The sequence below is a fragment of the Vigna angularis genome, chromosome 2 (genome assembly GCF_016808095.1).
Source record: "Vigna angularis cultivar LongXiaoDou No.4 chromosome 2, ASM1680809v1, whole genome shotgun sequence".
Taxonomy (NCBI): domain Eukaryota; kingdom Viridiplantae; phylum Streptophyta; class Magnoliopsida; order Fabales; family Fabaceae; genus Vigna; species Vigna angularis.
In genome coordinates this window covers 11,064,685-11,080,036 of record NC_068971.1, presented here as the reverse complement: position 1 = coordinate 11,080,036, position 15,352 = coordinate 11,064,685, and the positions used below count along the sequence as shown (strand labels likewise).

Genomic DNA, 15,352 nt, shown 5'->3' with positions numbered 1-15,352 from the left:
CTTCCTTTATCAGAGCATCAACATTTTCTCCATGGTACATCACTCCATTGTTTCAACAAAGTTTGATCCTATTACGTTGCTTATCTCTTAAATCTTGCACAAAAATATAATTTTATATTCTTATTTTTATAGTTATTATTGTCTTTTATCTTTTCAAGACTTTTCATGAATGAAAACACAGAGATCCTCAATCTAGAGCTTGTCTTTTGTAAGTCCATGGTGAAGTGTTTACAAAATCATTATTTTTTTCCTCCAACTTTTTAAATGAATATGTCTTTCAAGATGACATCAACCTACAAAATATATTCTCCCTTCTTTTCTAGCCATAGTATTATTATTAAGAAGATGAGTGAGTTTAACTATTCTACATGGACCTCAAAAATTAAGTTATTGTTGAGTGGATTGGACTACAAATTCATTATTCATGCTTCACTCAAATCTATATTTTATCCTTATAAGATAAGCGCATTAATTTGGAGTGATGATGGTTTCCTCTATACCAATTAGACACAACATTTGTACGTGCACCAAGATCTCTTGACATTTTTTGTTCCCCGACATTTTATGAGCCATGTGGATGCATATCATAGGGAGCTTCATGCTACCTTATTATATGATTATAAATGAGCTCCTTCTACCATCTGCATTGTGAAGAAGGAACTTAAGACTGGCAATATGTTTTTTACAACCAACCTCCTCCATCATCGTCACAAATGGATTCATATATCCCAAGTTTGACACAATTTGTTTCATGTGGTGAAACGTCTTCGTCATGTACTCAAAAAGAAAAACGTTGATGATTACGGATGTGCAATTAGATAAACTTACAATTAAGCTAGACTTACTTGCAGAAGTAATTGGGAATGAAAATGCCTTAATAGAAAATTTGTCTTAAGTGTTAGCAACTGAGAAAAACATGAAATTCTTATTAAGAAGGTCATGCATTTGTAATCACCGTATTTTGGTTCAAATTCATTAGGATGACACTTTATTGCATATTTATATTACATCACCTTCTTGTAAACAACTAGTAGATGAAAATTACAATTAGGTTTTGATTGTATTCATTACTTCATAAATCACAATGTTGTTTTTTTTTTGCAGTCCAAATTCAATTTATTTTCTATCAAATTGTTCATCAATTTTTAACCTAATATCTTAAAAATCGAAACAAAAATCCATTACTTGCTATAGGTTTTCTATATTTGTACTGTTTTTAAACACAACGAATTTTGTCACTTAAATAATAAAACATAAAACATGTCATATGTCAACATAAAACAAATTAATAAAGAAATTTACAAAAGACATAAAGTTGAAGTATTCTAAATTAAGTGGAAAAGTCTTGCACACGTCACAAAACAAACGTCATAGTTTAAACAATGTGGCATATATTAAAATATATTAAAACATAAATAAATAGTATATAAAAAAGTGAACTAGCGAGGATAAAATTCACTTATAGATAAGGCATTGATAGAATATGGTATGGAGTTGCTGCCATCTTGGCCTGAACTTGATTCATGTGCAGCAATTGGATTTATTTTACGACTCAAGTGAAATGTTGGTTCTTGTGGAGGCGGCAACTCAATTGTGTGACTTCTAAGATATGAAACAATTTCTACCATTGTAGGTCTAGCATCTGGATCTTCTTGAACACATAATATACCAATTTGAATGCATCTCATGACTTCAATGTTAGAATAATTTTCTCTTAATTTTGAATCTAATGTGTTCAATGTTGTTTCATCCTTCTGGTGTCTCCAAACCTATAACAAATTTTTAAACTTGCATGTGTCATTACACTTTCATATTTCTAATAATTATTTTCTCTACACATTACCCATGAATAATGATTACGTAAGATAAATAGCAAAATTTTAGTACTCACAAATTTTATAAGACTGTCAGCAATGCGAGATTCATGTGAACCTTTATTCTTTTTTCCACTTATAATCTCTAGAATCATAACACCAAAACTGTAAACATCAGATTTCTCAGAAAAGTGTCCAAACATAGCATACTCTGGAGACATATAGCCACTGCATAATAAAAAAAAAGGTAAAAAGTAATCTTAAAAGTATTATTCAAAGGATGAAAAGTGTAAGAAAGAGTATAAAAAACTTACTATGTGCCAATAATTCTATTTGTACTTTCCTCTTCTTGATCTATTTCAACAATTCTAGCAAGTCCAAAATCTGAAATTTTGGGATTCATATTTTCATCCAGTAGTACATTACTAGGTTTAAGATCACGATGTATAACTTTAAGTCGAGAATGTTCATGCAAATATACAATTCCTTGAGCAATTCCAACTATGATTTTGTGACGCTCACTCCAACTTAAAACTTTTTCTTGTTTAGTATCTATAGAAAAAAAATGGTAAGTTTCTTGAATTGGTTTAAGAAACAATACATTAAACATCATAAATACATAATTAATTAATACTAAATGAAGAAAAATAAAATAGGTATAAAGCATCTTACCAAATAAGAAGTAGTCTAGACTCTTGTTTGGCACATATTCATAAATAAGTATTTTTTCTTGTTCATCAAGACAAAATCCTATGAAAGCCACCAAATTTCTATGTTGAAGTTTGGCTATTAGTAGAATCTCATTTTTAAACTCTTGTATGCCTTGTCTAGAATTTCTTGAAAGTCTCTTTACAGCAATGGATTGTCCATCATAAAGAATACCCTAAAAATATAAATAAGTATTTATTAAAAAGATAGAAACATATAAGAAATAAAATTTAAAATGTTTTTTCTACCTTGTAAACTTCTCCAAATCCACCTTTTCCGATTTTGTTGTCATGTGAGAAGTTATTTGTTGCTGCTTCAATTATTGGTAGATTGAATTGCAGAGATTCTATAGTTGAAATTTCTTGTCCAACTAAATAAAAATATATCAATTTTTAAACTATGTTTCAAAACTATTTTATTAAAAAGGTAGTAAAAAAAATCATACTCACAATTCTCTTGAAGAATAGTTCTTTTATTTTTTCTGATCTTTCTTCGTATCAAATAATACCAAAAGGTGAAAAGCATTCCTGATACAATTATGCTGGAAGTAATAATGATCAAGATAATTGTTCTTGATTGACTTTCACCTGCATAACGCAGAAACGTACATGCCAATAAGTGTAGTAAATTGATATAAAAAAAGACTAATTTTTATAAACTAGAAAAAATATTGGTGAAGAAAACCAACCTTAATTCGAAGCACACAGTATGCTAAAAACACAGATAATTTGATGCAAGGTTTATAATATTGTAAAGAAAAGCAACAGACCTCATATTCCAACGTGTGAAGATCACAAATAAAAATGTTATCCCAGATTAGAAAATTAAGTATTGAAAAAAATATGTTAATGTTAATAATAGTAAATTTTCATATGGTCTTATCCTTTTGTAACAAGTTTTCATAAGGTTTATGCCTTTCCAAAATGTTGTGCATATTATAAACTTATTATGGTAAATAATTTCTCTAAAAAGAATAATTCATAGTGATTGATTTAATGTACTTAATTATTTTAAAATTCTATAACATAAATTTGACAGTCGAAATAGGTGTAGATTAGACAGCTACTACATACATATTGACCAAAGGAAGCAATTAGTGGAGATTATATTTAGAAGTATTTTACATACGTCGATTCTTAGCTCATTTGTTGAAACCTTTCAAGACAAACTTTGGTTGGAATGTGAATCATTCCTAGTTTGTCAAGCATTCTTCAATTTTAAAATGTTGTGTGTTGGGCTTTAGACTTCAAAGTTTCAAATATATTTTGTGAAGGTAGTTGTTGTGTTGATTGTTTGATTAACGTAAGAATATATAATGAGTAGGATTTCTTTAATTTGATATATATTTCACCTACATGTTTGTGTTTGGAATTTTTTGTAATAGATACAACCTCCCTCACTTCAAATTTTGTTAGTTTCTTGTGGCGAGTTTCTTAGATTGAATTCTTTGACACGAATCTAGTTTGGTCTCATATTTTTTATCTTTTATTTTACATATAATTGTTGAGATTATAAAATGAATCTATCTCCAATTCCAAATTTTCATAATGACATTTAAAACGTGTGTTTTCATAAAAACATACCACTCATCATTTAGTATCTTCTGCTATCATTGTCCTTCCTTTTATTAGCATGGGAATCATAGTGAATAGAAATAGAAAAACCTGGTGAGGAAGGAGGAGGAGCAGATGGTGAGGGAGGAGGAGGAGATGGTGTGGTAGGCGTGAGATTGTAAAACCGGAACAATTCAAAGCGAAGAATACAGCTCGGATACAGAACCCGTCCACCCACGCTTCCCAAACTGCTCCACGGAATTGCCGTTCCAATCATACCACTGAGGCACCCACTGCAACCAGTGCTTGATAGATCCGATGAGCATTGACCAAGAATAAACACTCTTTGCTCATTATTCAATCTCAGAGATTCATCTGTCAGGAATTTGTTTTCAGTGTCTCCTGTCATGTAGGCAACCTTAGCTAACTGCGTCGATAATTCATAAGCAACAGAAGACTGTATCGGACTGGTGTTGCTGATATTCAGATTCCCGAATCTCGGACTTGTTTCGACGGCGGAGAAGAAATTTCTGTCGGAATAGCGAAGCCAGCAGTGATTGTACCATATTACAGCCTCCGCAGAAGCCAAACCACAGTCGGAGGTTATTTTGTCCCTTGCGTTTTTTATGCATTGTTCACAGAGGTGAGGGTGAATGTCCATACGGCACCTGAAGAGACCATATGCCGTTCCCTCATGCGTCTGGAATCCATATCTAGAGGTGGTGGCGTTGGAAGACAAGTCAAAGAGGAGGGTTCGGAGGTTTGATTGGAAATCAGCTTCAAGTTTTTTGTTTGAGCAGTTGTGAGAAATATAGCCAGGATCTTCTGAATATTCAGAATCTCTGTTTGTATAATTTGTTTCTGGGACGGGTCCTTTTGGTCCCTCATCGGTAACGCGGTAGAAAGGGTACAATTCATACCTGATGTTACAACTGGGAAGCAGACCTCTTCCTCCTTGCTTTCCGTCACACCAGTATGGAATATTAGGTATTGCTGAATAAAGACAGTCTAAGCATTGTTGGAGTGAAAGGTCTTGTGTGCACTGAGCTAGACAGTAAAGAGTCTGAGCTTCCGCTAAGTTTTCTTGCTTTGCGAAATACCTGTTACTAGAACCGGATGCTTCTTTTGCAGTTTGTTTCATGGTGTCGTCCAACAAACTCATGAATCTTGATGGGTCGGAGGAGATATTGGCCACATTGCAAATGTAATATCCGGGAGTTGTGTTCATAGTGGAGAAGAAAGAGTGGTCGGAATACCGAACCATGCATTCGTCGTACCAAATCACACTAGATTTGGACAGGGAACAGTTTGTGTCTGAAGACAGACTCTGGGTTGCGTCTGCAACGCAATCTTCGCAGGCGAGAAGATCACCCCTGCACATGAAAAGACCATATACCGTGTCACTGTCAAAGGAGTCTGTGTCAGGGACTGTGTTGATGTAGAATCCCTTGGCGCTGGCATTGGAAGATAAGGAAGAGAGGAGGGTCCTGAGGTTCGCCTGAGAGGTGCTGTTGTCATTGTTTCTTTCTTCACTGCAATATCGATTAAGCTGAACAGCAGCCGTTGCTTGACGAGTTGCGAGATTGAAGAAGGTAATCCAAAGGAATATGAGCTTGAAGAGATTCCAGACCATGCTTCTGTTCATCTTCCACAACACTCTCATACTGTTCATAGATAATGGAAAATAAGATATAACTTTAATATTTATTAGACGCTTTATTTTTGAAAGAAAAATGTTTGAATAGTATCAAAGTCATCTTCCGCGTAAGTTAATTCAATCATTTTTATATTAAGAGACGTAGCCGTGAGTGATGGGGAAGCAAGTCAAGGAAGAAAGACAAAGTTGGAGAAACTAGTACCCACGCGTTACAATTCCATGTCTCTTTTTTGTGAAAGAATAATACACTATTACATTCATTTAACTAAAAAATAAGGATAAAATAGAAATAAAAATGTAAATATTTGTAGTTTTCTAAGAAAAAAAGAGACTAAAACATAAGTATAAATAGTATTAAATAAATGTAAAAAATTTAGGTGTGTAAACATCTATTTTCATCCATTTTATTTAACATGAGATTTTTTTTTTTTAATATCTTCAATGTAATTTTTATTGTGATAAATTTTGTTTAATTTAATTTTTTTGTTCTGTTAGTTAGGGTGTATGACAGTGGCAAGAGAAACTGCAATTAACTAAGCCACAAACACCAGGATTATGATGTGGCAATATTTTTGCTAACAAGTAGTGTGTACCACATGAATAGTTTTTTTCGGTGGGTCAAGGTGACTTTTCCAATGGAGATAAGTGTTCATATGATTCCAATATACTTTCTTGGATTGATTAGAAGAAAGAAAAGAATAAAAAGAAATTAGAAGCGAGTTTAAATTTAAGGAAATAAGTGAAAATTTTATAATTAACTTATTTGATGTAATAAAATAAATTTAGCTCCAAATTAAAATATATTAAAAAACATTTATTAAATTATTAATATAAAAAAAATTGAAAATTAAATATTTTGTACTAATTTTTTTATATTAGTTTTCTCGTTTTAAAATATTTTAACATTAAAATCATTTAAATATTTATAAATTTATAAATTTTACTAATAATTATTAAATACAATGTCAGCATTATGCCTTTTTTGATCATGTGGAAATTAGGTCTTAGTCTTTAAGCATGCAATGAATGACCCTCTCTCACCCACTAAGGCGTCAAAGTCTTTCAGGATGTAGCTAAAGAAATAGACTAATGTTTACCTTTACTTTTCCTCAGTATTTTCCTAACTACTTGTTCCACAATCTAGAGGTTGCAAAATTAATGGTAAATCAAGTTTTGTTTATATAATTTGGATGTTGAAGTCTCGTGTTAGAGATAAAATTAATTTTATATATATATATATATATATATATATATATATATATATATATATATATATATAAATATCACTTTACAAATCAGTTTTATAGAGTTGAGTTAAAACTTAACATAATAATATCTTTTGTTTGTTAGATATATTGTTCCATTTGTTATCAGTCATTATCACACCATTGTAGTCTCACGCTCGAGATATATAACTTAAGATAAGATCGTCTAGATGTGTTTAGGATGACAAAAAAACTCGTGCCCACGAATACATGCGGATAAAATCCGCTACGGGTATTTAATACCCGCAGGTAAGAGGTACCCGCAGGTAGTGGGTAGCAAGTATTTTAATACCCGCTTGTTAACGGGTCGAGTTCGGGTATCACACTATCTGTACCCTCGAGTATCCGCCACCCATTAAAAAAATGAAATTACAATTTTATCCTTTAGTTTTTTTTTCTAACTTTTCAATTAGGCTTTCTTTTCTGTTCAATCTACTATAAAATTGGGTCAAGCCCAAATCCCTTTTTAGGGTTTTTTTTTTCAAATCAGAATACAGATCCTTTTTAGGGTTTCTTCTTCAAATCAGAATAAGAAAAGTTGTCTCATTCCTCACCGAGTAGGCCACCTTCTGCCGCTCCAAACGAACATGGATGCAAAGTATCAGGAGAACGGACCAAAGGGTCCTCTAGGGGAGGAGATCTCATCCTCGATGAGGAAGCTGGGTACAACCGAAAGGCGAAAAGGTGCAAAGAGAAGTGGGAGAACATCAACAAGTACTTCAAGAAAGTGAAGGAAAGCAACAAGCGGAGACTGGAAGATTCGAAAACGTGCCCTTATTTCCACCAGTTGGACGCGCTGTAGGGAGAAAAGCAAGGTAGAAGGCATGGCGACGACGGTGAAGTTGGAAAGAATGGTGGCACCGCTGATAGTGCGGCCAGAGCAGCAATGGTCGCCTCAATTGCGACATTGACAAAATAGAGTGATTAAAGGAGGTGGTGGCAGGTCATAGAGAGTGCAGGGGTTGTCGGAGGAGGTAGTGGCCATTAGGCTGCTCCCCTTTGTTTGAGAAGAAGAAACCTAGTGGTTTCTTATTTAAAAGAGAGTAAATGGGCAAATCCATCAATTTTTTTTCTTATGTTATTATCTGCTTATTATTTTTATTGTTTCCTATGTTGAATATAGTGAAAAAGTATGTATTGGATTAATCTCCCTTGTGTTAAATACACACATAGGGTTCTCTATTTATAATAGAAGAAATATGGGATAAGCCCAAAGTACAAATAAGAAATAATAACAAACTAACTAAAAAATAAAAGATAAAGATAAAAGATAAAAGATAAAAGATAAATATAAAATAAAGATAATATATCTAACACTCCCCCTCAAGCTGGTGCATACAAATCGTATGTTCCAAGCTTATTACAAATATAATCAATTCTCGGTCCCCGTAAAGACTTGGTGAAAATATTTGTTAATTGATCACTTGAATTGACGAATTCAGTCTTGATATCTCTAGATACAATCTTCTCTCGAATGAAATGACAATCAATTTCAATGTGTTTGGTCCTCTCATGAAAAACAAGATTATAACTAATATGAAGAGCAGCCTGATTGTCACATATAAGCGTCATTTGCGTGACATCTCCAAATTGTAACTCTCTAAGCAATTGCTTAAACCAAACAAGTTCAGAAGTGGTTGAAGCCATAGCTCTATATTCTGCTTCTGCACTAGATCTTGCCACAACACTCTATTTCTTGCTTTTCCAAGATATCAAATTATCACCAATGGAGATACAATATCCGGATGTAGATCTTCTATCAGAAGGAGATCCTTCCCAATCAACATCAGAATAATAAACCACTCTTGATGGCATATGCCCTAGCCATGGCTAAGCACAATTAAGAAGAGTTGGATTCATCTATGGAAGGTGGGTCCGAGCTCTTATCATCATGAGCCATCAACATGTTCTTGGTAAAATTATGTGTATTTTAGACCTTGTATTAAGGGTCAAGTAGTATAGGATTTAATTTTAGGCCTTGTATTAAGGGCCAAGTATTGTATGGTTTGTAATCTTATTTTAAAAGAGTGTGTCCCACCATGAGACATGATGGCCACATGGCAAGCTCTTAGTGAAGAGTTTTCTTAAAGAGGAAGTGGTCATGTGTCATTTTTTAAGTGGAGAAACTCTTCCTAAAGTGGATTGCCACATGTCACTCTAAGAGTGGAAAAACTTTGCAAAAGTGGATTGTCACATGGCACTTTAAGAATGGAGGAACTTTGCAAAAGTGGAGGAACTTTGCAAAAGTGGAGGAACTTTGCAAAAGTGGATTGCCACATGGTACTCTAAGAGTGGAGAAGACTTTATAAAAGTGGATTGCCACATGGCACTCTAAGAGTGGAGAAACTTTGTAAAAGAGGATTGTCACATGTCTCTTTAAGAGTGGATAATTTTAAGGTTTCTTATCTACTTTGGAGACACCTTTCTCTATAAATAGAAGGGTCTCCTTCCTTGTAAAATCACTTGATGAATTTGAATGTTATTATGCCAAAATGTGTGCAAACATATCTTGTCTCAAGTCAAGGCTAGAGCATCCCATGAGGTTCCTCTAACCACCCTACTCTAGAGTTGGCCTAACCTCTCCGGAGATCCATCAAACACCTCCATCCTACCACAAAGACTCACCAAACCTCACCAAAATTGTGAGCCCACCACCATATCCTTAGCTTCCGCCCAAATTCCACCTCCATAGCTTCATCTTCGCGCTTTGGCCCAACCTAGCTCGAGGAGGACGTTATCATTTGGTATCAAGAGCTTTAGTTCTACAAGAGCTAAGTATCTTGGTCCTTTACCTATCTTTGTATTTTTGTTGTTGTTCTTGTGTTGTTCTTTATTGTCTTCCATTGTTTACATCCATACATGTTGTTTTATGGTTCTAGTTTGTTCTTCTGCGGAACCATTCGGTTTTTAACACTAAGTTTCCATATACATGTGTTGTGGTGTGCTTTTATATTTTTTTGAGTCTTTCTTCATATATTTGGTTCTGTTTTAATGTCATTTTTGGGTTATTTTTTTATTTTTAATTCCATCCATGTTGTCTAGAGTCATGTGTAGTCATTTTTATGTCATTTTCTCTTAGTTTGGGCTTTGCAAAAATCACAAAAAAATATGTCCCACTAGGATTTCAAAATTACACTATATACATCCATTTGAGTATTTTTTCCTTTCATATTTGAGTTCATGCTTGTCATTAGATCATTGTCAAGTTCTTAAAGTTAAGTTTCTCTTGTGTTTCTTTGAGTTTCATGCTCTATTTTTTATTCTAGTAAGATTTCTTCCATTTTATGAGTCATGAACTTTGAGCTACCAAAACAAATTGTCCAGATCTAGTTTGTGGTGAAAAACAAAAGTGTAAAAAAAAGTTAAAAAAATAGTCAAAGTAAAAGCAAAAAAAAAAAGTAAAAGTAAAAGCAAAAGTGAAAAGCCAAAAGTTACTTTGACTTGAGATTTTGACATGAGACTTTACCATGACACTTGGAGATGATACTTGGACATAATACCTTGACATGACACTTGGACATGACCCTTGGATATGAAACTTGGACATGACACCTTTGAAAAAAATATTGTCTCTACCCACAATGCATCCTTAGCTCAGTGTTTGTGAAGATAAGAAGTAATCATTCTCTATTCTAATTGTTTTTGGTTTTGTTCATCTATTCTAGTGCCTTTCTCTAGGTAATTCTTTTGAGTGCCTAACCTTTGTTCTTAAGCTTTATTTTCTTGATTGTCTTGTTCATTACTCTCTGTTTTGTCTCAACATAACTCCTTTTGAAGAGTTATTGTTCAATTTGGGCCTTTATTTGCCTTCTCTTTGGATTTCTACCTTTCGGATTTGGTTTGATATTTGGTGTAGGATATTCTTTAGAGGAAAAACGAAATTGGACATAGTATATTGGGTGATCGGAGACCTCTTTGGAACTTGAAACCTTGAGGAAGAGACAAGAAGAAAAGGAGTGAAACACTTTAGAGAGGAACACACATTATTTATTTGTATTACGCATTTTTGAATTGTAAAATTGTATTGCTTTTGGATTTGTAACTCATAACCTTGTTAGGTGTCTTGGGGTAGTCTTTGATACTCAATCCCATATCCTAACACAGACTTGTAAACCATATTGAAAACGTTTTTAGTTGGTTAAAGTTTGAAGGTTCCAAAGTGCCTTCTAACTTTACCATTAGGCCGCATAGTCTAGTTTAATTATTGTCTTTAACTGCTTATAATTTATTGTGTGTCCACTTGTGTATCAAACCTAATTACATTTGAGAAGTTTGGTGCAAGAGAAATTGAGGTAAACTTTGGCTAGGAAAGACTTGGATTTTAAGTGATCCTTAGTGATTCTCCTCTCTTTCCTGAAAGTGAACTTGAGATTATTTTGCCTCCTTAAATCTCTTAAGGAATTTACTTTTGAAATACAAGTTTGTGTGTGCATTACATATTTTGAATTTTTTTTTAAGAATGTCTAAGGAACGTTCTTACCAAATTGATAGTGATTATAGTGAAGAGGCCCAACCAAATTTAGAACAAATGGCCAAGGAACTAAAATCACTAAAATTTTGGCAAAAACAAGAATCCATTTTGAAAGAAAAAGAAAGAGCTGAAAGAGAATAATATCTTGAAACTTTAGAAGAAGAGCTTAGAGTTCTAGCCCAAAAACAAGAAAAGGTCCAAGAAGAGATAAAGAAAAGTAGGAGTAGGAGCCACTCAAGGAGGAGTTCAAAAACTCCCACAGAAAATACATACCCTGAACAGAAAATACATACTCCCAAGTAGTATAGGATTTAATTTTAGGCCTTGTATTAAGGGCCAAGTATTGTATGGTTTGTAATCTTATTTTAAAAGAGTGTGTCCCACCATGAGACATGATGGCCACATGGCAAGCTCTTAGTGAAGAGTTTTCTTAAAGAGGAAGTGGTCATGTGTCATTTTTTAAGTGGAGAAACTCTTCCTAAAGTGGATTGCCACATATCACTCTAAGAGTGGAAAAACTTTGCAAAAGTGGATTGTCACATGGCACTTTAAGAGTGGAGGAACTTTGCAAAAGTGGAGGAACTTTGCAAAAGTGGATTGCCACATGGTATTCTAAGAGTGGAGAAGACTTTACAAAAGTGGATTGCCACATGGCACTCTAAGAGTGGAGAAACTTTGTAAAAGAGGATTGTCACATGTCTCTTTAAGAGTGGATAATTTTAAGGTTTCTTGTCTACTTTGGAGACACCTTTCTCTATAAATAGAAGGGTCTCCTTCCTTGTAAAATCACTTGATGAATTTGAATGTTATTATGCCAAAATGTGTGCAAACATATCTTGTCTCAAGTCAAGGCTAGAGCATCCCATGAGGTTCCTCTAACCACCCCACTCTAGAGTTGGCCCAACCTCTCCGGAGATCCATCAAACACCTCCATCCTACCACAAAGACTCACCAAAACCTCACCAAAATTGTGAGCCCACCACCATATCCACAGCTTTCACCCAAATTCCACCTTCATAGCTTCATCTTCGCGCTTTGGCCCAATCTATCTCGAGGAGGACGCTATCAACTCTTGTATGGTTACTAGAACCATATAACAACCCTTTTCCAGGAGATCCTTTAATGTACTTTAATATACGAATAACTGCATTCCAATGATCTTCACATGAGGAATTAAGGAATTGGCTTACCACACTAACTGCAAAGGAAATATCAAGACGAGTAACTATAAGATAATTCAATTTTCCAACTAGTCTTCTATATTTCTCGGGATCTGACATAGGCTCCCCCTATTTTGGTAGAAGTTTAGTATTAGGATCCATGGGTGTGTCCGCAGGTTTTGAATTCATCAACCCAGTTTCCTCCAAAATATCTAGTGCATATTTCCTTTGAGATATAACAATACCATCATTAGATTGTGCCACTTCAATATCCAAGAAATATCTAAGTTTTCCAAGATCTTTGGTCTGAAAATGATTGCAAAGATGTTGTTTCATCTCAGAGATGCCATGACTATCACTGCCTGTAAGAACAATGTCATCAACATATACTACCAAGTAGATAAATCCAACACTTGAGTGACGGCAAAAGACTGAATGATCTGCCTCACACCGAGTCATACCAAATTGTTGAATAACATTACTAAATTTTCCAAACCAGGCCCTAGGAGATTGTTTTAGGCCATATAAGGATTTGCGAAGATGACATATCAACCCAGAAGACTCCCCTTGAGCAACAAATCCTGGAGGTTGCTCCATATAAATCTCTTCTTGCAAATCTCCGTTAAGAAATGCATTTTTGACATCCAATTGATAAAGAGACCATTGTTGAAGAGCCGCCATGGCTATAAATAAACGAATAGATGCCATCTTTGCCACTGGAGAAAAAGTATCACCATAATCCAAACCAAAAATTTGAGTGTAACTTTTGGCCACAAGACGAGCTTTGAGGCGATCAATAGTTCCATCAGGACCAACTTTGATAGCAAAAACTCAACTGCAACCAACAACAGATTTCCCAGATGGTAATGACAAGCTCCCAAGTTCCACTATGCTGAAGAGCACTTAGTTCATCTAGCATGGCCTAACGCCAACCAGGATGGGCTAAGGCATCAGTAATAGATTTTGGAATTGTCACAGAAGAAATAGAAGAAAGTCAAGTATAAAAAGGTGACGACAATCTATGATAACTTAAAGCAAGATAATGTGGAGAGGGATTACGGGTAGAATGTATACATTTTTGAAGGGCAATTGGAAGGGTAGACTCAGTTGTCAGAGCCAGAGGAGACAAGGTAGTTGGCACTTCAATTGAGTCACTTGGTGGTTGTTGAGAAACACCTGGTGAACTAGGCACAATTGGAGGATCACAAACAACAGGAATATTGATAGTATTAGAATGAGACATATCAGAAGAAGAATGATCATTAAAATAAAAGGAAGACTCATTGAAGGTGACATCTGCAGATATAAAATAACGATCAAGAGAAGGAGAAAAACACTTGTATCCTTTCTTTGATTTAGTAAAGCCTAAAAAAACACATTTGTGTGATTGAGGAGCTAACTTATCAAGACCAGGACCAAAATTATGAACAAAACATGTAGACCCAAAAACTTTTAGAGGTAATGGGTGCAGAGGTTCTTGAGGAAATAAGATAGAATGAGGTATTTTATTTTCTAAAACAGAAGAGGGCATGCGATTAATGAGATAACATGCACTAAGAATAACATCACCCCAAAAATATTGAGGAATGTTACCATGAATTAAAAGAGTACGAGTTGTTTCAATAAGATGTTTATTTTTACGCTCAGCCACCCCATTTTGTTGAGGTGTATAAGCACATGAAGTTTGGTGGAGAATACCATGAGAAGCCATAAATTGTTGAAAAGAATGGGAAAGATATTCACGACCATTATCACTACGCAAAATTTGAATAGAAACATCAAACTGAGTTTTAATTTCAGTGTAAAAAGTTTGAAAATGATACAATAACTCAGAACAATTTTTCATTAAAAACAACCAAGTACATTTAGAATAATCATCAATAAAGGTAACGAAATATTGAAAACCTAAATTAGACTTAACACGGCTAGGTCCCCAAATGTCAGAATGAACTAAGGCAAAAGGAGACGAAGCACATTGTGAGACACTACGAGGAAAGGAACTACGAATATGTTTTCCTAATTGACACGACTCACAGACCAAATTGGACAACTTGGATAGGCTAGGAACAAGTTGTTGTAGTTTGGCAAGATTGGGATGACCGAACTAAGCATGAAGAAGAGATGGAGACTCCATAACTGCCCCAATATATGTAGTGGGGCGAAGATGATAAAGACCATGAGACTCACATCCGGTGTCAATCACCTGTCTCGAACTCCGGTCCTGTAAACAAACAGAATCTTTGTCAAAAGAAATATCACAATCAAGAGAACGAGTTTGACGACTAACAGATAATAAGTTAAAAGGAGACCTAGGGACATAAAGAACATTATCAATGGATATAAAAGGAAAAATGTTAACAGTCCCAACACCATGAGCTAAAACTTTAGATCCATCAGCCATTATAACAGAAGGTAAAGGGTTCGGAGAGGACAAAGAGGAAAACAAAGTTTTGTTACCAATAATGTGATATGTGGCTCCCGAGTCAAGAACCCAAGAGTCAAAAGAAGAAGATGGACTCAGACCAATAAAAGATGTACCTGTGTGTGCTACAGATGCAGTGGAACTAGAAGGTTGTTGATCCTTATACCATTTGAGAAATTTACTGAAAATAACAGAGTCATCACTAATATCAAATAAAGCAGGATTCCCAAGTAGGTGATTGTGACGAAGAAGTAGTCTGAACAATTGCAGCAGATCTAGGAGGGCGACCATGTAATGCATAA

General features: G+C 34.5%; 1 protein-coding gene across 3 annotated transcripts; it reads right to left on the bottom strand.

Moving 5' to 3' along the window:
• Positions 1-1,310: 1,310 nt before the first annotated feature.
• Positions 1,311-5,769, bottom strand: LOC108328291 (cysteine-rich receptor-like protein kinase 7). 3 transcript variants are annotated; one of them, XM_052873932.1, is made up of 7 exons: positions 4,187-5,769; positions 2,972-3,109; positions 2,771-2,892; positions 2,487-2,697; positions 2,129-2,366; positions 1,892-1,979; positions 1,311-1,769 (listed from the first exon to the last, which is right to left on the bottom strand). In XM_052873932.1, the coding sequence occupies exons 1-7, from the start codon at positions 5,745-5,747 to the stop codon at positions 1,440-1,442; spliced, it is 2,688 nt and encodes an 895-aa protein (XP_052729892.1). In that variant the 5' UTR covers positions 5,748-5,769; the 3' UTR covers positions 1,311-1,439. The 3 variants fall into 3 exon arrangements, with proteins under 3 accessions (XP_052729892.1, XP_052729893.1, XP_017417625.2); XM_052873933.1 differs by having other exon boundaries at positions 1,892-2,042; positions 2,129-2,198; positions 4,187-5,768; XM_017562136.2 differs by having other exon boundaries at positions 1,892-2,042; positions 4,187-5,767.
• Positions 5,770-15,352: the final 9,583 nt, after the last annotated feature.

Coding starts and splice junctions, on each gene's coding strand:
- LOC108328291 (XM_017562136.2), bottom strand. CDS start 5,747: ATGAACAGTATGAGAGTGTTGTGGAAGATGAACAGAAGCATGGTCTGG. Junction 2,698..2,770: donor GATTTGGAGAAGTTTACAAG/GTAGAAAAAACA, acceptor TTATATTTTTAG/GGTATTCTTTATGATGGACA. Junction 2,367..2,486: donor TCTAGACTACTTCTTATTTG/GTAAGATGCTTT, acceptor TTTTTTCTATAG/ATACTAAACAAGAAAAAGTT.